The sequence below is a fragment of the Monodon monoceros genome, unplaced genomic scaffold, assembly GCF_005190385.1.
Source record: "Monodon monoceros isolate NGI ecotype Baffin Bay Population unplaced genomic scaffold, NGI_Narwhal_1 Super_Scaffold_16, whole genome shotgun sequence".
Lineage (NCBI taxonomy): Eukaryota > Metazoa > Chordata > Mammalia > Artiodactyla > Monodontidae > Monodon > Monodon monoceros.
This window is the reverse complement of record NW_021703772.1, coordinates 607,454-628,414: the sequence shown is the minus strand read 5'-3', so window position 1 is coordinate 628,414 and position 20,961 is coordinate 607,454. Positions and strand designations below refer to the sequence as shown.

Below are 20,961 nucleotides of genomic sequence, written 5' to 3'. Positions count from 1 at the left end.
GGGAGACAGAGCAAAAAGAAAACAACTGGCAAAGGTTAGCTGCTTAGCTTCACAAGCACAAGCACAGGGCTCACCGCAGGGACTCACCTGGGTTCTCTTCTCTGTCTGGGAATTTAATCTGAACGTTATAGTCCCGAGTAATCTGTTGGATTTTGGAACCTTTGGGGCCCATGACGGATCGATGGAACTTCTGGGGTATGGTGCATTCTATGGTCACCTGGGCTTCCTGTGGGGAGACAGAGCAAAAAGAAAACAACTGGCAAAGGTTAGCTGCTTAGGGTCAAATTCACATCCATCGCTTTCGTTTCCGTCCCCCTATAGCCGCTTCCCAGCATATGGACAGCCTGCGGTGCAGGGCAGGGCCAAAGGGGAGGCCTCTTTCTGAAGCGCTTCCCAAAAACCGAACCGCCCAGGACTAGAACGTAACAACATCTCACTGCTCTGCAGACAAAGGAGGGCCCCTCCCCCACCGCACTGCAGGAGGTGCTGTTAGGTGCCATCCCTCAAGGGATGACGTTTGGAGGCTGGGCTGGTCCACAAGGAGGGTGAGGTGCTAAAGGCTGGTTCAGAAACCCCACACGTTTTCAGGGGACCTCTCCCCTTGGGAGGAGCAGGGGGCGGCCGGTCCTTGTGGGATGCCCACCCACCATCAGGCAGGAGGCTGAACACCAGGCCCCTGGTGCTGCCGAGGGAGCGTCCACCCGCCTCGGGGCCCGGAACCCTGCCGAGCCTCCCGGGCGCCCACCAGGTCCTCGATGATCTCCTGGATGCGCTTCTTGGCTGCCTCCACGCAGTCCTTGGCCCCCTTGAGGGTGACCTTGTCGCTCTGCGTGCCGGAGCGTGGGAAGCTAACCATCACGCCGCCATACTCCTCAGCGATCTCGCGCAGGACCTGGCCTCTCCGCATGACAAAGTGACGGTGGTGCTTGGGGTCCACCAGCATGTAGTCTTCAACCACGTTGTCCTGCGGCGTTGCGAGAAGGGCGCAGTGTGACCCGCCCTGCTGAGCGCGCCGGGACCCGGGGGCCCACAGCCAGGGCCCGGCCCCCACCAGGCCTCACCAGGCTCCGGATCAGGGCCTCCAGCTCCTTCTGGGCCTCCCTGACGGCGCCCTCCTTCCCTATGATGGTGATCAGGTCCTGGTCCCTGTCCTCAGCCGCCGGGAAGATGACGCGGGCCCCAGTGCTGTCACGCACCTTGCGGATGTTGCCGCCCCCTTTGCCGATGAGGAACTTGTGATACTCCGGCTTGGCGCGGATGTCGACAGTGAAACTCTTGGTTTGCTGCAGAAACCAACCCCACGTTTGTTGGCCTGAGCCACCTTCCTGGGCCCTGGAGCAGGTGACGAAGAGGGCCTAGGGGATGGCGCTGTGAGGGGGAGTTCTCCTCACAGTGTCACCAACGTCCCTCCAAAGGGGGCTACTCAAACCTCAGCAAGCACGTGGACAGACACCCGGACAACATGGTACTCGCATTTCCTCCCCTCCACGATCAGAGACACCAAGGTGGGGACAGCACTCAGCCTAGAGCCCCAGGCCTGCCACTGACCAGCAATGACCAAGCTTCTGCGAGCTGCTATCTCCATCTGCAAAGGGGACGTGGGCTGGGGGGACTGCACCCGCACAACAGGAAGCCCATGGCACGCCGGGAGCCTCTCCCAGGCCCGGGCACCCACACTGCTCCCGACGCCAGTGGACGGCGCCCTGTCCAGTCCTCACTCCCTAGGGCTCCAGGTGACCTACGCACCACCAGCTGCAACCTCCAACTCGGAGACGGCCAAGCCAACCAAGGCCCACATCTGACACCACAAAAGGCCCTGGCCTGGCGACCTCGCTGAGATGCCGGTTCCTCTGGCAGAAGTGCCAGGAGAATGTGAGGGGGACACACCCCCAGGCGGACAAGCCCATGCCGGGCAACCACTTTCCTTTCTCTTGTCATGAAACCCGGCCCCCAAGCTAAACGGTGAACAGCCTAAGTCTGTTATCTTTAAGTGCCGGCTTCACAAACCACCACTGAGAATCCTCAATTTTTCAGACAGACACTCGCAAATAGCAGCATTCTAAAAAAGCTAACGAGTTAGCTGAGTCCAGCCCAGCAACATGATACAGGATGATGCATCAAAACCAGGTGGGGTTCACCCCGGAAACACCAAAGTTGGTTAAACACCAAATCAATCGAATATCTACACTAAAAAAAGAAAAACCAGGTGATCATGTCAACAGATCCTACAATACATCCATTCCTGAAAAAAACGCTCAGCACACTCGGAACAGAAGGGAACTTCCTCAGCTGCATAAAGAGCGACTGCCAAAGACCCAGAGCACAGCTCACGTCCCGCACGGCGAAGGGCCGAGGGCTGCCCCCAGCCCACGCCAGGCGAGGCTGTCCGCTCACCATGGCTACTGAACAGCGCACGGGAGGCCCAAGCAACATAGTAAATAAACAAGACACACAGGCGGTACGGGGCAGAAAGAAAAAGAACTGCACGTTCACAGATGGTGTGTTTCACCTGTAAAACTCACAAGAATCCACAAAAAAAGGTGTTGTCACTGATAAGTGAGCTGTAGACCAGATGCACAAAATAAGGCCAATATGCAAAAATCAAATATGCTTCTACATGCAACAGTAACTGGAAATTGAAGTGCCAATCGTATAAAAAAGTACCATTTATAATACCACTAAAAAACAAAACAGATATAAACCGAACAAAACGTGAACAAGATCTTCATGCTAAAAACTACAAAACACCAATGAAAAATCAGAGTTTAAAAACTGAATCGATGTGGACTGGAAGATTCAAAACTGCCGAGACAACAATTCTCCCTGCTTTGATCTTCAGATCCAACATGACCCCAATCAAAATCCAAGCAGGATTTCGCTCTAGAAATTGACAAGCTGGCTCCAAAATGCATATGGAAAGGTGAAGGGTCTAGAAGAGACAGAGCAGTTTAAAAAGCACGAAGCTGAAGGCCTCCCGAGACGTCCCACAAAGCGGGCCGTCCGCTGCGGTGCTGCTGAAACGGAGCCAAGTCCACAAACAGAGCGGTACCTGGGATTTTAACAAAAGGGCAAAGGCGACTGAGTCAACAGAGAACCTTGGGACGTGACAGTCAAAAGGTTTTTATTTGAGTGGTGGTCACATGAACGTATGCTTGTCGAAACTCAGAGCTATACACTAAGATTTACTGTATGTAAATCATACTTGAGGGAAAAAGCCCCAAATAACAAGCCTAGCAGCAAATTTTCTACACTGAATATGTAGGCATCTGAGTTGGAAAGGCCCTTCAGTGGGGGCAAGAATCAGAAACATACAGGTATATATAGGTGTTTGCTAACCTGCCACACAGAGAGGGTGTGTGGAGGAGGACAGACACAGTGACCCTCCTGGGCAGTGCTCACCTTCTCCTCCGCCAGGTGCAGGAGCTGTTTCCGGGCCTTCTCCACATCCGAGGAAGGGCCCCTGATGATCACGGTGTCACTTCCCGAACCCTCCACGGGGAAGTGGATGTGGACCCCACCGCACTCCTCCATGATGGAGCGGATGAGGCGGCCCTTGGTGCCGATGAGCGAGTTGTGCAGCTTGGCAGGGATGGAGACCTCCACCTCGGCTATGTTGGCCTAAAATGACACACAGCACGAGCGAGCCAGGTTTTTGTGTGGCGGGAAAGGGCAGACATGCCGCGGAGGGAAAGCCGTGACGTCACACAAGATGTCTCCCTCAGGCGCCTGCAACAGAGGCAGGGCCGAGATGCCCGAGGACCAACCCTCCCAAGAGCCCCGTAAGCAAGGACCCTGCCTCTACTCAAGGCGGAGCACAGGGACTGGATTCACCTCCCACGTGACACAGCGACAAGACACCGGAGACAGGAAGCCGACAGGCCGAGCCTGGTCCCTGCCCCCGGCCAAGCCCCTGTATCAAGGATACAGCCCTGACCGTCCAGGGAGAGAGCAGCCCCCAGCACTGCAAGCTCACGGGCTGAACGTGCAGGGAGACCAGCCGGGCCAGGGAAAGGACCGCCACAGACCCGGGACTGAGCACCGCTGTGATCGCACACAACAAATCTAAAAAGCAAGTCCAAAAAGGAGCAAACTGTTTTAAAGTAACTTATCGAAGCTCAAAAATATTTATAGAAATGCAAAAATATCCAGCACCCACTAAAGTAAACTTCATAACATCTAGCATCCAATAAAAAGAAACAAACAAAAAAACCGGACATGCAAAGAAGTAGGAAAAAACAACCCATCACGAGGAATGAACAACGGAAAACAACCCAGAAATGACACAGAGGTTAGAGCCAGCGGGCCAAGGACACTAAAACAGGTATTTTCATCACTAGACTACACAGGTCAAAAAGCCAAAGGCAAGCTGAATGTGTCAAGCATAAAAACAAATGGCTGAAACTGAACTTGTAGAGGTGAAGACAATATATGGAAAGAGGAAAATATACTTGGTATAATCACAGATCAGACATTGCAAAAAACTAATGACCTTGAAGAGACTGTTGAAAGGAGGAAAAAAAGCACTCCTCCTCCCCAAGCAAATAAAAAGGCACTGGTGGACAGCGGGGCAAGGTCAAGCTGCCTAGCACCAGGTAATCTGAGTTTCCAGACGACAGAAAAAAACAGTGAGAAATAACGACCCAAATATTTCCAAATCTGAGGACAACTCTAACCTCACATATCCAAGAAGCTCGATGAGAGCTTCAAACTCCAAAGAAACACGAATGAAATTACACCAGGACACATCATAAGTTGCTAAAAGCTGGTGATACGATCATTAAACAGGCCAGAGGAGCAAGGATGACATCAGGTGTCTCGTTGGAAACCACGTTAAGTGAGAGACACTGAGGCAAAGCCTCGAGTGCTGAATGAAAGCCGCCAACCTGAGGATGTGGGGCTGGTGGGGATGCGAGATGGTGCAGCCACTGTGGAAGACAGTCTGGTGTTTCTTACAAAACCAAATGTTACTCTTATGATACGATCCATCTTACTACTTACTACTAAGTAAAAGAAGCCAGTATGAAAAGGCTACATGCTATTCCAACTATTTGACATTCTGCAAAAGGCAAACTATGGGGCCAGTGAAAAGATTGGTAGTTGTCACGGTTTGGAGGGAAGGAGGGATGAACAGCTAGAGCGCAGAGGATATGTTGACATGGGTTTATTTTCTTATTAAGATGCATGTAGGGTTTACGGTATGTCGACAAAACACAGTGGCGGGGGCAGGGCTGGAGGCCCACTGTTCTCAGTTCCTTACACTGCGTTTCAAGCAGCATCAAGTCACCTGAAGGCAGGCTGTGGGAAGTTGAAGATGTATATACCAAACACCCTAAAGCAACCACTAAAATAAAACAGAGGTACACCCAATAGACCAAAAAAGGAGGTTAAAAGGAATCATAAAAACGTCTAACCCAAAAGAAGGCAGAAAAGAGAACAAAGTAGATGGGACAAAGAGAAACAAACAGCAAGACAGTAGGTTTAAATCCAAGTGCTCTACGTAAAGTAATCACACTGAGGGGGCCAGGGGCTGGGGAGAGGGGAGGAAGGAACTGTTATCTGGTGGGGACAGTCTCCGTTTGGGAAGATGAAACCGTTCTGCAGGTGGCGGTGGTGACGGCTGCACAACAGTGAATGGCCGTAGTGCCGCTGAGCTGGACTGAACATTTAAAAGTGGTTAGGGTGCTGAATTTTGTTTTTCAAACTTCACAATTTTAAAAATGGAAAAATTATAGTCACATTAAATGTAATTTAATTAACTTACTAAGTGTATGTAATAAAACTTGCCATACATACCACACAAACATATATAATTACTAATGTGATTAAAATGTAAACACTTTTATTTAAAAGGCAGAGATTGTCAGACTGAATAAAAAAGCAAGCTGCCTAAAAGAATCTCACCTTGATAAGAGAAAAAGTAGATTTCAGAGAAAAGAATATTACGTACAAACTACGTACACTAGGAATGAGAAAGATGACATCACCAGAGACAGGAAAGAGATAATACGTGAACATTAAGAAAATTCTTACACTAGTTAACTTGACAACTTAGATAAAAGAGGAACCCCTTGAAAGACACAAACTACAAAGCTCACACAAGAAGGAACATGATCTCCTGTGATGAAGCGTCACCCGGTAGTGAAAAGCAGCACTGACACGTGACAACGTGGTGAATCTGGAAGGACCTGTGGTCTGAGAACAGCGAGGCCTGCGTGTGGGAGGAGGTGCCACGGTTCCCCTCACACAGTGAAGCAGGAAACTCACCCCAACCCACGGCGGCGCAGAGACCAGGGTGGATGGGGGGGCGCCAGGAGCCCAGTGGGGCAGAGGCAGGAGTGAAGGGGGACGAGGGTATTTCGGGGTAACGGTGCGCGCTATCTGGATCGCGGAGGTGACTCCAGCGGTCAAAACTTACACTGCACACTTTAAACACGCGCAGTCTCTTGCCTGTTAATTTTTCAAAAAATTGAAAAAAAAAAAAAAGTAACACCTTCAGAATGGGACGATTTCCAAGCACCTGAGTGGGACAAGCGGCAGGCATCTCTTGGTGGCCCACCCGGCCCCGCGCCCCAGGCCCCAGGCTAGAGCACCCCGCCACACAGCGTCCCGTTACCAGGTCTTTCTGGATGGACAGAATGCGGCTCCGGGCGGCCTCGCAGTTGGCTCGCTTGCCTGTGATGATGATGGTCTCCGAGTTGCTGTTCTCTGCAGGAAGGTCGATCTTGGTGTTGCTTTCTTCCCGGATCTACAAGGAGCGAGGGGACCGTGAGGGGCTGACTTCCCAGGGCTGGGCAGCAAGGCTCCCTTCTTCAGCTCTAAAGCCAGAACAGCGCAGGGCTATGGGGGCAGGGGGGGGCAGAGCCAAGATTCGGGAGACACGCCGGCCGGTCACCTTTTTAATGTTTGCACCTCCTTTCCCAATGATGTTCTTATGAAACTGTTTGAAGATCGGAACAGAAATTGAATAGCTGTTTTCCACCTAAAAAACACAAAAGATGGTACAATTAACCGTCGTATTACAGATTGACTTGTCCTTCTTGTGCCTGAAGGTGGGACGGGATGACAGGATTCTGCGACCTACTTCTCTCCCCACCTGACCTCCAGAGATTTGTCACAGGAAAGGTGAGACAACTTATACGACAACTGACCAACCGGGCGTGCCAGTCAGCTACCACAAAGTCCCTCCCGGGAAGAGCGGCCCGCGAGAGCGCCTGTGATCTGTTACACACGTGTTCTACAATCCAGAAGTGCCTGGACACACACCAGCTCTGTGGGTGTCATAGCCAGGAGCAGAGCTGCCTGAGGGTGGGCAGAGGCCGGGATGCCAGGCCTAGGAGAGAGCTCAAAATGCCCATGAAGGCAGCAATCCCCACCCTCCAGGGCAGCGCTGGGAAGCCCTCCCCATCACCCCTCTGAGGAGGTCAAGTCCAAGCCCCCGAGAACCCCAGGAAAGCACGGCGCACCTGCAGCCCTCCCACCAACCGCCCTCAGCACTTTCCAAACTGCCTCTTCGCATTCCAAGTTTTGAGGAAGATAACAAATCAATACGTGACTTCTCAGGCTACTTGTGTAAACCTCTCTTCTCCTTACTGGAGGGGAGAATTTCTCTGCCTAGGTACCCGAAGACCCCTCAAGAAACAAAGCAGGGACTCCCTGGTGACGCAGTGGCTAAGAATCCGCCTCCCAACGCAGGGGACACGGGTTCGAGCCCTGGTCCGGGAAGATCCCACATGCCGCGAAGCAACTAAGTCCCTGTGCCACGACTTCTGAGCCTATGCTCTAGAGCCCGCGAGCCACAGCTACTGAGCCCACGTGCTGCAACGACTGAAGCCCACGTGCCTAGAGCCCGTGCTGCGCAACAGGAGAGGCCACCGCAATGAGAAGCACGCGCACCGCAAGAAAGAGTAGCCCCCCCCTCGCCGCAACCAGAGAAAGCCCATGGGCAGTAACGAGGACCCAACACAGCCAAAAATAAGTAAATAAATAAATTTATGAAAAGAAACAAAGTAACTCTGCACAGGAAAAGGATTTCTGCTGCTCTAAATACCGTGAGGTGGGGGGGCTGCCCCAGTGCCCGAGCGTGCTCCCCGAAGCAGGGGTTCTGGGGAACACCCCCAGCCCCCTACTACCCTTGACACTGTCGCACAACAAAGGATGGAAAACGTCCCCTTACCAGATCTGCCACCATCTTCTGCATGTATTTTGTGCACTTTTCCACCTCATTCTTGGGCCCTCTAAGCTGGACAATATCGCTTTTCTGTGCTGGGTCTGGAAAGTTGATGATGACCTAGAACAAATCATCAGGAGACCAAGTTTGATTATTAGCGAGGACTGGATTCCAAAATACTGAATCAAGAATGTCTTTGGGAAACCTTTACCTCTGGGAATTTGTCCCGAATTTCACGGATCCGTTCACCCTTCTGCCCAATGATTGTGCGATGAAATCTCTGCTCAATGATTAGATCCTTGGTACGCTCGTTTTCCTAAAAATACAACTGAGCACAGTGAGGGGCGCCCAGGTGCACCCCTGCAGCACTGCCAGGCACCAGCGGCTGGCAGGGAGCACCCCTCGCAGAGCACCTGCCCTCTCCAGCAATGCCCACACTGCACGTTACTCTGGTTGTGTGTTATTCTCCTGAACAAAGCAGAACGAGAAAACGGAGTGTAGGACCCTTCACCCAGAAGTGCTACTGCAGCAGCTCATCCAGCAATTCTACTTAGCGGGCGGGCTGCGAGGCTTCGCCCTCTGCACAGCCCTCCTGAACACTGCGTGGCCCGGACCGCGTCCCTGTGCGGACGATTAAGGAAGAGTGGCTCAACACAGGGCGCTGAACCCGTGTGGCTCTCACCCTCCTCCAGAGGTCCTATCAAAACGTGGGAAGTACAAGAAAACGAGCAGAGCTGGAACACAGAGACAAACACTAACAGCCAAGCAGACACTTCAAACAATTCTGGGAGGTTCTGGATCAGACTGGCATCAGGGTGACAGAGAAACAAGGGTTCAGCAACCCAGTACCAGGATAAGGCACCCCAGAGCAAGGATATATCTGTCTGCATTTGACTCAGAAAACCAAGAAACGTGTGTGAGGGCTGGTGGCTTAGTCTCTGGGATGGGGAACAAGGCACCACCCCCACGCTGGCTGTGCTAACCACACAGCCGTGCTTCTTGACCTTGGCTGCACACGAGAATCACCTCCAGAGAAGTCATCACTGCAGCTGGGACTCTGGGGTCTGGCCAAGGCTGAGCACCCAGAGCCCTAGCACCTCCCTAGCACTACATGGGGCCCTGGGGATGGGGGGGAATGAAGGAAACTCGGTACCAGCAAGTCACACCCGCACCGGCCACCCTCTAGGACGGCACAGGAGGAAGGTGCTGCCACACAGCCCCAGCCCCAGCCGCGGGCTCACCATGCGGGAGGCGAGCTCCAGCAGCTCGCGCTTGGCCTGCTGCACGCCCTGCGGGTCCCCCTCGATGCGGATCAGGTTGCTCTTCTCGCTGTCGGGAGGGATGCGCACAGACACCTTGTACTGGTCTTTGATTCTGTTTACTGAAGAACACAAAAGGACACGCGCAACTGGATGCAGAATCTACCTTGCGCCACCAATGACTCACAACGCGGCAGGACAGGGCTAGAGCCCTCCCCAAAGCTAACCACTCATCCCATAAGCAAAAACTCCACAGCAAGACCTTCCATGTTCTATAAGGAGCCAGGTATGGACCACATGCTGGCACCTCCCTGAGAACTTCCAGTGTCCTACGGCGAGGGCCACTCGGTGCCTGAGATACAGCTGGTCTGGGCATGGCCAGGGCATTTCTAATGTGGAGACAGACAACTACTGTTCAAGTAAAAAAAAATTACTCTCAAGAATATAATAAAAATAAGAAGCCATTAAAATCCAGAAGCTCCCACATTACCTGAAGATAAAAGCACCCCCATCGACCACCTTGGAGCCCATGGAGGCCATGCTGTCTAAGGAGACTCCATCGTCAGCTCAGCTCCAGCCTGAGCACTTCACTGTCTTTGCAAAACCAGTGGAGTTGTTGACAACCCTCCTCCTGTCACCTTCTCTAGACAGAGATCCAGGCTCCCACACCCTGGGGAAGCCTCATCACCAGGAAATGGGGTCGGCATTTTGCCCACCATGTAGTAAAGGGGAACCAAGCTCCTTAGAGGGTCGCCAAGGAGGAATCTGAGCAAACACGGACACAGCCATGAGCCGACCCGCTCTGGGGCTGCTGTTCCAGGGCGGAACCACACGGGACAAGAGCCAAGGACACAGAAGCTGGGCGGCAGATTTTAGATGAAAGAAAACGAAGGTGAGGAACTGAACCAGAAGAAAATGGAACAGACACAATTCTCTGAACAATGCAAAGTGGCTCTGCACTTCCCAGGGAGCAGAAACCAGAAATTAACATCAGAACTGCACTTCCTTACATTTTCTGTTCGAGAAAACACTGCAGTTAAACAAAACAAAAAACAAAATCAAATTTATGGTGTGTGCAAATTTATGGTGTGTGCAAACTTACAGCTCAAGCAGCACTGACTGGTGTCACTCCCTGTGGGCGTTTGCCCGTTGTTTAAAAAGCTCCAGAACTCACAACTGACACCAACTAAAGCAGCAGCAACTAACTAGCTTACATTTACTCTGAACAAAGAATGGACTGCACAGGGCAAAACCCAACAGGGCAGGCACACAGAGGCGTCCTACCTACACTGGCGGGGGGTGCCCGCTACCTCACCTCCACCAAAGGTCACACACAGGGGACAGAGCTGTTCTCAGGACTGGTGAGCACCGTGATGCCTAGAACGGCACTGAAGTTAAACTGAGCAAAGCAGTGGATTTCAAAACACATCCGACATCCGCGGATTCAAGCAGAGCGCTCACTCGGCACGTTCCAACTTGAGCCGGTTCAGTCCGCGGCTAAGCCTGGGCGGGCCAGCCCAGCAGGGGCGTGGTCAGGGGCGCACGGGAGGATGGCAGATGGCAGACCCCACTCCAGCAGGTCTGGCTGAACTGTGAGGACACGGCCCCCTGCATGCCTTCTCGACCAGGCTCATCACGTTCACCTCTAGGCCCATCAGCTCCAGGCCAACCTCGGCCCTGGGGGAGGCCCCAGCTAGGAGTCTAGGCCGCCCCCCGCTGGCGCTCTGCTGAGGACGCCCCGCCTGCCCTCCACGTGCCGCCCCCACTCACTGTTGGCCCCGCTCTTCCCGATGAGGTGTCTGTGGAACTTGTGGTCGATGTTGATCTCCACGTAGTCCATCCGGTTAATCTGCGGGAGAAGCACAGAGCAGGACACTGGAGACCAGAGTCCAGGACCTGGGCCCAGATCCGCAGACACACAGCCAGAACCAAGGCCCGGGAGCTGGCAGCGGCCGCCCTCTCTTCCCACTCAGCTTCAGGGTCTGCGGCAGGATCGTCCTCTTCCCACTCAGCTTCAGGGTCTGCGGCAGGATCGTCCTGCAGGCACCCTCGCAAGACCCTCCTCCACAGTAAGGTTTCGTCTACCCACAGCTCTCCCGGACTTCGGCCAGATTCCAGCTGTTTCAGAACTCGCCACTTGCCGACTGGGCCCCCCTCCCGCGCCTCCAGGGCCCCCACGTGAGGTCTGACTGGCAAGTGACAGGATTACGCCCTATGCCCACTCGGCCAGCACCCAGGGCACCTTACCAAGTCCTTGACCATGGCTTCAATCTGTTCCTGGGCCACGTTTACATCCTCTGTGGGGCCTTCCAGGGTGATCCTGTCCTCGCCCTCTGTGAACTCGATGTGGACCTACCGCACCAAAACAAGAGTCAGCCCACCGGGATGGCACGGCCACAGCAACCTCCTATGCGAGACTGGGCTGCTCTCCCGGGGCAGCAGCCGATCCACAGACACCAGGAAAAGTTGGAAAGGAGGTCTGGGGATGACCATGGTTTTGGTATTAAACACTGTGTGGGAACCGCAAAGGCCTCCCCACTGTGCGCCACCAAAACCACTGGCATGAAGCACGTCAACACCTCACTGCTCACGCCCCCCCCCGGTGTGCGAGGGGGGGTGAGACAGACGACAACGGGGGTGAAATAACACACGGGGAGGGCAACCCGGGAGGCCGGCGCCACGGAGCCAGCCCCACTGTGGGAACCAGGACTCTGAACAGAACAGGAACGAAATACGACGCACGCGTTCTCTGCCAAGGTTACTGGACCTACTGCCGCCCGAAGGACAGAGACGCGGAGGGCAGAAAGGCCCTCAAACTCCACCTCCACACGAACCGTATACAAGTTCTGCTCCACGAAATTCTCAGATGTAACTACTCACAGGTTACGACACCGTAACAACTAAATGGGGTATTTCTTGAGATATTCAATAAACTTAGCAATACACTCTTCCCCTGGTTACAAAGACCCAAAGACGTGACACAGGTATTTGAAAAAACGTATTCTGCTCACCCCTGGCTAACCACGGAGCAGCTGACTGTCACCCACAACAACTGATCTTTAAAACGGGTGCCCCGGTCTTCAAAGGCACCCCCACCCCCACAGGACAAAAGTAATGTCAGCAATGGGATGACGAAGATCAACTCAACACAGCAGACAACGATTCCTTACCTTTGGCATCTGCTGAGTGATTTTGGCCAGGTTCTGCCCTTTCTTGCCAATGATGAAACGGTGAAGCCAGGAAGGAGCAGAGACGGAGGAGACCGTAAAACTGTTGGCCTAGGAAAACCAGGAAACAAACCCGTGGGTCTGCAGAGTCCAGGTTTTGTGAACACCAAGCCAGGTGGCTCACCAGGGCTCAGAGACAGGTGAGTGCTGCCCTCCCCTGACACGGTCCCAGGAAACGCTCATCGGAGTCTCCCCACAGCAAGCAGTTACCTTGGCATAGACTTCAGTCAACGCCTGCCCCAGCTTTTCAGGCTCGCCTCGGAGGATCACAGTCTCTGAGGTGCTGTCTGAAGGAGGGATCTCCACAGAGACTCCAGTTCTTTCCAGGATCTCCTGCAGGGAATTGCCCTTGGGCCCGATGACATACTTGTGCTGGGATTTCCTCACCTCCACCGCGATGGTCGTGGTCCTCTTTTTCTAAGTAAGAGCGCCGTGAGGGTGTCAAGAGGGAAGGGCCGGGAGCAGGACACGGGGCCCCGACTACAGCAAGTGAGCCCCGAATAGTGAAGACGATGACCCAGAAACTCCACTAATCAAGGACTGGGCTTTCTCCTCAAAAGAATTACTGCAGAATTTAAGTCAAGCCCAGAGTAATCACTGCAACTAGCTAGGAAAAAACAAAAACACCCCGTCCTCTCCCCAAATAAAGGAGAGGCCTCAAAGCCCACCGACTCAGGCTAACAGCTCACCCAAAGGCCTGATCAGCTCTGAGCGGCACGTGTGCAGGGGCACACAGGGCAGGGGGAGCTCGGGTGGGAATCTGTGGGGACAGCCGCCCAGCAGAGCCTGGCCCACTGCCTCACAGCTACGGGGAGGCGCGGGCGCCCCCTTCTAACTGTGGCGACTGGAGCTGTCCAGGCCTCGAAGGCTACAGGGCAGGGCTGGGCTGCTCTCTGCCCCACTCCTGACTGCTACCTTCTCCTCGTAAACCTTCCTGACGCGAGCCACAGCCTGAGCCAGTTGCTCCTTCTCCCCCGTGAAGACGATCTCGGTCCGGTTGACGCTGGGCGGGGGTATGTTGATGCGTGTCCCGGTCTCCTGCATGATCTCGCTGACCAGCCGATTGTACGGCCCCGCGATGAAGGGGTGGAACGCCTTCTCTACTTCCAGCCTCTCCACAGCACGTTTGTCCTGAGAGGGAAGGACGGAAACCATGAGGGCACAGATCTGGGCCTCCCGGCGGTTGGGGCAAGGCCACCACACACATCAGGCCCGTGGCTGGCCACACCTGCTCGGCGGAGATGAGCAGGACCTCGTGGCGAGCTTTCTCGATGCCCTCTTTGGTGCCGGTGATCCTGATCTGATTGCTGGCGTCATCTGGGCGTGGGATCTGGATTTTGGTTGCAGTTTTTAGCTCCAAGTCTTGCAGTTTCTCTCCATTTTTGCCAATAACAAAGCGATGGTGTTCTTTGGGAATGGCAACAGTTGCTGAGGCCTACGGCAGGAAAAGAACCAAAAAAACAAAAACATTTGCAGGTTCCGCAAAAGCACGTTTTCCCACGACATTCTCCCTGGTTGGAACGCCACCTCCGCCTACTCTCACCTTGCCAGCCCCAACCCGTCCTTCAGAACAGTCTCGGGTTAAACATGGCCTGCGTGGGGAAGCAGGACCAAGCCCCAGGCTTGAATGAGTTCAAACGTGACACAGACCCATGGTCCTGCGTCACCCCTTCAGCCATCACGATTATTCCTTCAGTGTCTTCTCAGCCCAGCTCTAAGCCATCACGAGGACAGGAATACTCAAGAATGGTACGTGCTTGCTTCCTAGCTCAGTGATTCCTCACACCACGCTAGGACACAGCAGGAACGCAGGCACAGACTGACTAACCAGATGAATTGTTGTCTTTGGAGCACTATATGCTCTTGTCTTCAGACATAAGCCCTATATGTAGGAATAAACTCTTCTTGCTATCTCTTTTACAACCAGTTAAAATAGACAACCCATTTGAGGAAAGAAAACGACAATAATCCAAATCCTCAAACTGCCAGAAATTAAGTAACTTTCTGAAGTCACAGGAAAATCTGGGAGGAAGACAGGGGTTTCCAGTCTTCCTAGATCTATAAACAGTCATCAACCAAGAGGACGTCGAAAAAAAGAAAAGGGCCAAGTGTTAAGGTTCCCACCACTAGTGCAGCAGGAAGTCACAGACCAGCCAGCTTCCCTCCTTCCCCAAAGGACACAGCTTCACAGCCAACTTTTCAACACTCACAACAGAAATGTTAAATTGTATCACGGAGGCAATGAAAAAGGTCCTCACTTCCCAACTAGCACAGAAAGTAAGACCAGTGGCTTATAAATTATGAGCAAATGAGGTTTATTCTAAAAATGGTTCAATATTAGGAAATCCATTTCTATAAATCATCATATTGTTAGATCTAAGGAGAAAAATCAAATGATCATCTCTATAAAATCAAAATCCTTTCATGATAAAAATTTGCAAGAAAACAGAAATCAGTGGATGTATATTTTTTTAACATGACCAAATATACATGCACCCTCAGCCCTAGAGCTGTATTTGGCAGGAAAGCTTTGCTCATTAAGGCCGTGCACTGTCCACAGCCACTGCCAACCTCCACCGGAGTATTTCCCACGAAGGAGACACGAGAAAGCAGAGCCGACACGAGGCTGGAGAGGAAGAAGCACATGACTGCACACAGGGGAACCCTGGGGAAAACCATACTTTACCCAACTCTTACTGTCCATAAGAGGAAGAAAAAATTAGGATCCGGACTCAGCAGCTTTAACTCATACTGACAACACATGGTTAGAAGATGCGAAAGGCGGACCACTCATCTCAGCAGCTGGACCCAAAACACAGCAGGTGGAACGTGCGTCCCACAAGGCAGAGCACAGCTCTCGGTGATCTAACACCGCTCGGAGCAAAAAGCTGATGATCAAGCTTGAAGGGTAGAACAAAAGGGAATAGAATGGACAGGAAATCCTGAAAGAGAACAGTACAGGAGTGGTGGCAGTAACTGGACTAGATATTAAAATATAAAACCATTACCAATAAAACAGAGAACATGAGCACACGGAGAGACAGACCAACTCAAAATCTAGGAACAGACCCAAGTTAGCACGAAAATTTAGGACGTGATAAGAACTGCCACTCAAATCACTGTGGGGAAACTCTTTTAAAATTGGTGTCGATGACTTGATAGCTATATGGGGAAGGATGTTTCTGGATCTGTCTGTGGCACCATTCACACTAAATTCCAAACAGATCAGGACTTGAAATATAAGAACACCTTTACAAGCACCAGAGAAAATAAGAATAAACTTTCCTACGACCCAAAGTAAAAAGAAACTTTCCTAACAACAACTCTAAAAAACAAAAGATTAACGAATTTTGACTACATAAGAATGAAACTTTCACACAGCAAAACATACCAAGATCAAAACCCAGGTGGCAAACTGGGAACTGTATCTGTAACGTGTTACTGATGCAGGGTTTGAAGAGCCCCACTGTGTCGAGCAGGATGGAAACCTTTACCTGGACAGCAAAGGGCAGGAGACCAGTGCACAGGGGAAACGCAGATTAAAAGTATACGCAACTATCTTTCAGAGTCCAGAAAGTCCCAGTATCTGACGGCCCTGGCAAGGCTCTGAGAAAGCCAAAGGGAGGACAAATGCACAGCACCTCAGGGGAGGGATCTGGCTGTGATGGCAAAATTACAGATGCAGATACCCTCTGACCCAGCCATCTCACTTCTAGGAAATCTCTCCCGAGATAACTGTGTAAAACAGGAAATAGCAGGTGCACAAGGTGTTTAACTGTGACATGATTTGTTAAGAGCAAAAGTCTGGAAGCCACCCAAGGGCCCATCAAGAGGAATGCCCGAAATCACAGCACACCCACAGAGCACTGTGCAGCTGTATAAAGAAACGAGGAAAGCCACTGCCTGCCCTGATGCAGACTGCTCCAGGATGCGGTGCAGGAAGAAACAAGGTGCAGAGCACAGTTCACAGCAAGTGAACCTTTTGCTTCTATTCTCAAACCAAACAATGGAAGAATACCCCAAAGACCAAGAATGGTCACCCAGCAGGGGAGAAAGGGGCCAAGAGGACCTCATAGGGCTCTGACTTTGCAATCATGGAATATTTAAGTACTTTTTAAAAACTGAAAATAAACTAAAAACAAACGAACCTAACTATATATCAAGATGATAGCATAACCTCAATAGAGAGAGAATTACTTCAATGATTTTAAAACCCCACGATCTTTCACCTTAATTAGAAGCATGTGTTTGAACTCATGCAACTTCCCACCATAAACATCCAGAACTCTTGGACCAACAACTGATTTCAGGTCTGTGGAAGGAGATGGCTAAGGTCAGTCTGTGTTACAAATAAGGAAGTGGTTCAAGGTGAACAGTTATGTCAGAAGGTGTAGGGTGCCTCCCTGAAGGAGCTCCCATGGGCCAGAGACAAGGCAATTTCTGCATAAAGAACTAGTCAACACACCAGAAGTTCATGATGACACTGAGAAGACCCATGGACCCAAGATGCCAGAGTGCCAATGTGGTCTAAAAACTAAGGGGAAAAGGATCAATTTTTTAAAAAAATAAATTTATTTATTTAATAAATTTATTTTTGGCTGCACTGGGTCTTCGTTGCTGTGTGCGGGCTTTCTCTAGTTGCAGCGAGGGGGGCTACTCTTCGTTGCGGTGCGTGGGCTTCTCACTGTGGTGGCTTCTCTTGTTGCGGAACATGGGCTCTAGGTGCGTGGGCTTCAGCAGCTGTGGCACGTGGGCTCAGGAGTTGTGGTTCCGGGGCTCCAGAGCACAGGCTCAGTAGCTGTGGCGCACTGGCTTAGTTGCTCCGTGACATGCGGGATCTTCCCAGACCAGGGCTCGAACCCACATCCCCTGCATTGGCAGGCGGATTCTTAACCACTGTGCCACAAGGGAAGCCCAGGATCAATGATTTATCCTGCACGTCCCACCCGGAAGTTCTTCATCAGAATACCAACTAATTCAGGAGGAGGGAGAGACTAGAAAGCCATCACTTGCAACCCCGAATGAACTCAGGCAGCGACCAGCAGTGGCTGATAGAACTATTAAGCAAAAGATTGGTCAGGAACTTTACCATGGATGGATTTGCTGAAGACACCCGAGTCTACGGATCAATCCTGGAATCAACACCAAGTACAGAAGCACTACCCACACGTTTTCTTGCCAAACATACAAGCTGAACATGAAAGCAATCGAGAGCCCCTAGATCTACCCTCCGATTTACAGGAATAACGATGGACAGTGGAACGAGCCAAACACCTGCTTGTCCCTCGAGAACAAATCAACAGCATTAAGGAGAGGAGAGGAAGGCGCTGCTGAGGAATGAACGAGCGGGAGTGGGCAAGTCTCATCCAGACACAGGAAAAATCCAACAGGAAGGACGCCTTTGAGATGATGAGGGAAGACCATACACAGACTGGGTTGATGTGGGTATATTAAGAAGTTAACTTTAATAAGTGAGTTAACAGGATGTGGTTATATTTATGGGAGCCCACCGGGCTGTGCTCCCCTCCCCACTAAGCCCCCTGGGGCCCCTCTTGCGTCAGCTCCCCATCTTTGAACCACCACATCTAGAGCCAGCTCTCCCAAAAGCTCAGAGACTCAGCAACAGGTGGGAAGAACTCTCATTCCCACCTAAACCCATCTAAAGACCTGTCATACTACATTTTAATACAATCCTCTGCATTTATCTTGGGCTTTAAGTGATGCCACTTAGGGAGAAATGCATCACTGATTTACTCATTTATTACAATGGTTCCCAAATAAATTCCAAGTAACTGGTATCAGACTGCTAAGAACTATGGAATTCGTGATCTCCCAAGCCCGGGGCCTGGAAGTGTGTATTTAACAAGGCACGTACTCACTGACCCTCAGAGCCTGAAGTGGGAACTGCTGATCTACACATGCATGTCCTCACTCCACCAACTGGGCAAGCTCAGTTGCGTGTCTGAAGCTCTGGGACGCCCCTCTAACTTTCAGTTCATTCACCGGAAGAGCAGAAATGGGAGGTGCCCTAGTTCTATCACTGAGTTAGTGGTTTCACACTAAAAGTGCCAGGAGGCTCTGAATATTGCTGGCCTGCCCGCAAACTCTATGGCCCTGCCCACTGGTGGCAAGAGTCGGGTCTGAGCCGTGTCCGCAGTGCCTGGAGTGCCCCTTCTGGGGAGGACCAGCCGGGGAACACCCACCTGAGTCTGCAGTCTAGCAACAATGTCCTTCCGGGCTTTCATGACAGCATCCAGCTTCCCTGAAACCATGATGGACAGGCCCTGGTCTTTGGCAAGAGACAGCTCCAGGTGAGCGCCAGTCCTCTGCATGATCTCAAGGCAGATTTTTGCTTGTTCACCTTCTCCAAACTGGTTCATGTCCTTGTATTTCCTCTCCTCCAGGGGTACATGGAACACCTGCTCAGAAAAGGTCAAAAAGGTAAGGTTAAGAGACCAAGAAGAGAAGACAGGAGTGTCCAGAAACCGAACGTACAGAGTAAAGAACGTGAATTTGTTCATTCACTAAGTATCACCCCTGCCTACTGCTCTAAGGCCCCAGAGGGCAGTTAAGAGACAGGCAGAAAGCGCCTAAGGGCAGGAGACTGTGAAGAAGTCCTAGTGAAGAAGACACCCCCGCTCCCCCCCAACCAAGTACAAACGAAGGCAAGGGGCATCACATAACAGTAATGAGCAAGGTCAGTGAAGGAAACAAACTGGGAGGGGAGAAGGACCTGGCTGGCTATGCTGGGAGGGGCCAGAGCAGAGGAGCGGGAAGGGAGGAGAGCTTCACAAAGGGGGTGGGGAGCATCTAGCACAGTGGGGGTCCACGAGGTAGGAGGGGAAGTGCTGGTCCCTCAGCCCACCCTGTGGGTGAGATGAGAAGACAACGGAGAGTGTGAAGGAGGACACATTCTGACTGAGGACGCGGGCTGGGCAGAGGCAAGGGTGGAAGCAGGGAACCAACAGGACTGTGGTTCAGGGCCTGAGCCACTATGTAGAACTTGGTGCATTTACAACATCAGGAGGCTGGGGGAACCAGACTACAGCCGGCGATGAGTCCTGGGCTTAGGGGGACTTCTCAGTGCGTGGGTGGTAGTCGACAACCATGACCCAACATCGACACACAGAGAGAGCACTGAGCCTGCCAACACCCCAGCTCCAGGGAGCAGAGACAGGCTAGTGGAGTCCCAAAAAGTCAAGAGGAGAAAACTGATTCAAGACAGCGGGACAGCTGCTGACACTGGTGACACAGAAGCCAAGGGCAGTTCCAGCAGCTGGAGCACAGACTGGACTGCAGTGGACTGAAAACATATGGGACCATCCATTCTGGGTGCTGGGGTGCAGGGCAGCTGTGCTTCCCTAGAGCTCTGGGGGGTGGGGAGACCAACTTAATCCAAAGGCCTCCTCTCATGTCCAAAGCACTCTCACATCTGCACGTTCAAAAACCCTCCCGGGAATTCCCTGGCAGTCCAGTGGTTAGGGTCCCACGCCTTCACCACCGAAGCCCCGGGTTTGATCCCCGGTCAGGCAACTAGGATCCAGAAAGCAGCGCGGCACAGCCGAAAGAAAACAAAAACAAAAACAAAAAACCTCCCATCAGACACCACTGCTTCCTACTTGGAGGGGCAGGTGAAAAAAGAATGGACTCTCTACCTGAGTGATGACGGAAGCCTTGATGGGCCGGATCTTGTTATTCCAGACGCCAGCAGGTTCCTGGGCATTTTCCAAGCAAGCTGCTTTCTCAGGGAGTGGGGGGAAGGCATCCTTGTAGGTTGGAGGGTCGCTCTCCTCCTCTGAATTTAAAGTGGCAACTGGACCGGCCAACATAGATTAAGAGGAAGCACACCACTTTCAGTGTTAGATGGAAAAACCACGAGGAGGGTTTTAACGTCAAGAAGAGAGAGCACTGACTGCTGACAGTTGACACTGACAACCCCCCACCTCTTCCCTCGGTCACAGGCAAGGGGCCCCGCCGCTCCGCAGGCCCAGCGCCCTCAAGTTCAGCCTGTCAACTGGAAGGGCCAGACTCTGATCCGGATGGCGCCCCTGCCCTGCGCACAGCCTCCCCTGTGAGCCTCAGCTCAGACGCCAGATGCCCCACCGCTCCCCTAATGGGGTGAGCTCCTTGATGGAAGGCCTTGACACAGACTTTTCGGCCCTGAAGAGTCTCCCAATCCTGTATTCAAAAACAATCACGACCACGGACAATGCCTGGCACATAGCCAGCTCTTAAATTTGCAGAACAAAATGCTGCTGCTGCCCAGCACTGCCAGCGAGAACCCCCCCCCCCCCGAGCTAAATTGCAG

General features: G+C 52.2%; 1 protein-coding gene across 4 annotated transcripts in view; it reads right to left on the bottom strand.

Annotated features, from left to right (window-relative positions):
• Window positions 1-20,961, bottom strand: part of HDLBP (high density lipoprotein binding protein) — a 67,901-nt gene that overhangs the window by 7,641 nt on the left and 39,299 nt on the right. For all 4 annotated transcript variants that reach the window (XM_029225527.1, XM_029225529.1, XM_029225530.1 and 1 more), the window contains 17 exons: window positions 20,309-20,466; window positions 18,857-19,072; window positions 13,882-14,088; window positions 13,569-13,784; window positions 12,864-13,070; window positions 12,597-12,704; window positions 11,674-11,778; window positions 11,197-11,275; window positions 9,409-9,548; window positions 8,379-8,483; window positions 8,174-8,287; window positions 6,893-6,979; window positions 6,614-6,745; window positions 3,400-3,618; window positions 1,062-1,283; window positions 746-964; window positions 88-226 (listed from right to left, as the gene is read on the bottom strand). In XM_029225527.1, the coding sequence (XP_029081360.1) occupies window positions 88-226; window positions 746-964; window positions 1,062-1,283; window positions 3,400-3,618; window positions 6,614-6,745; window positions 6,893-6,979; window positions 8,174-8,287; window positions 8,379-8,483; window positions 9,409-9,548; window positions 11,197-11,275; window positions 11,674-11,778; window positions 12,597-12,704; window positions 12,864-13,070; window positions 13,569-13,784; window positions 13,882-14,088; window positions 18,857-19,072; window positions 20,309-20,466 (2,673 nt within the window). The remainder of the gene's footprint in view (window positions 1-87; window positions 227-745; window positions 965-1,061; window positions 1,284-3,399; window positions 3,619-6,613; window positions 6,746-6,892; window positions 6,980-8,173; window positions 8,288-8,378; window positions 8,484-9,408; window positions 9,549-11,196; window positions 11,276-11,673; window positions 11,779-12,596; window positions 12,705-12,863; window positions 13,071-13,568; window positions 13,785-13,881; window positions 14,089-18,856; window positions 19,073-20,308; window positions 20,467-20,961) is intronic.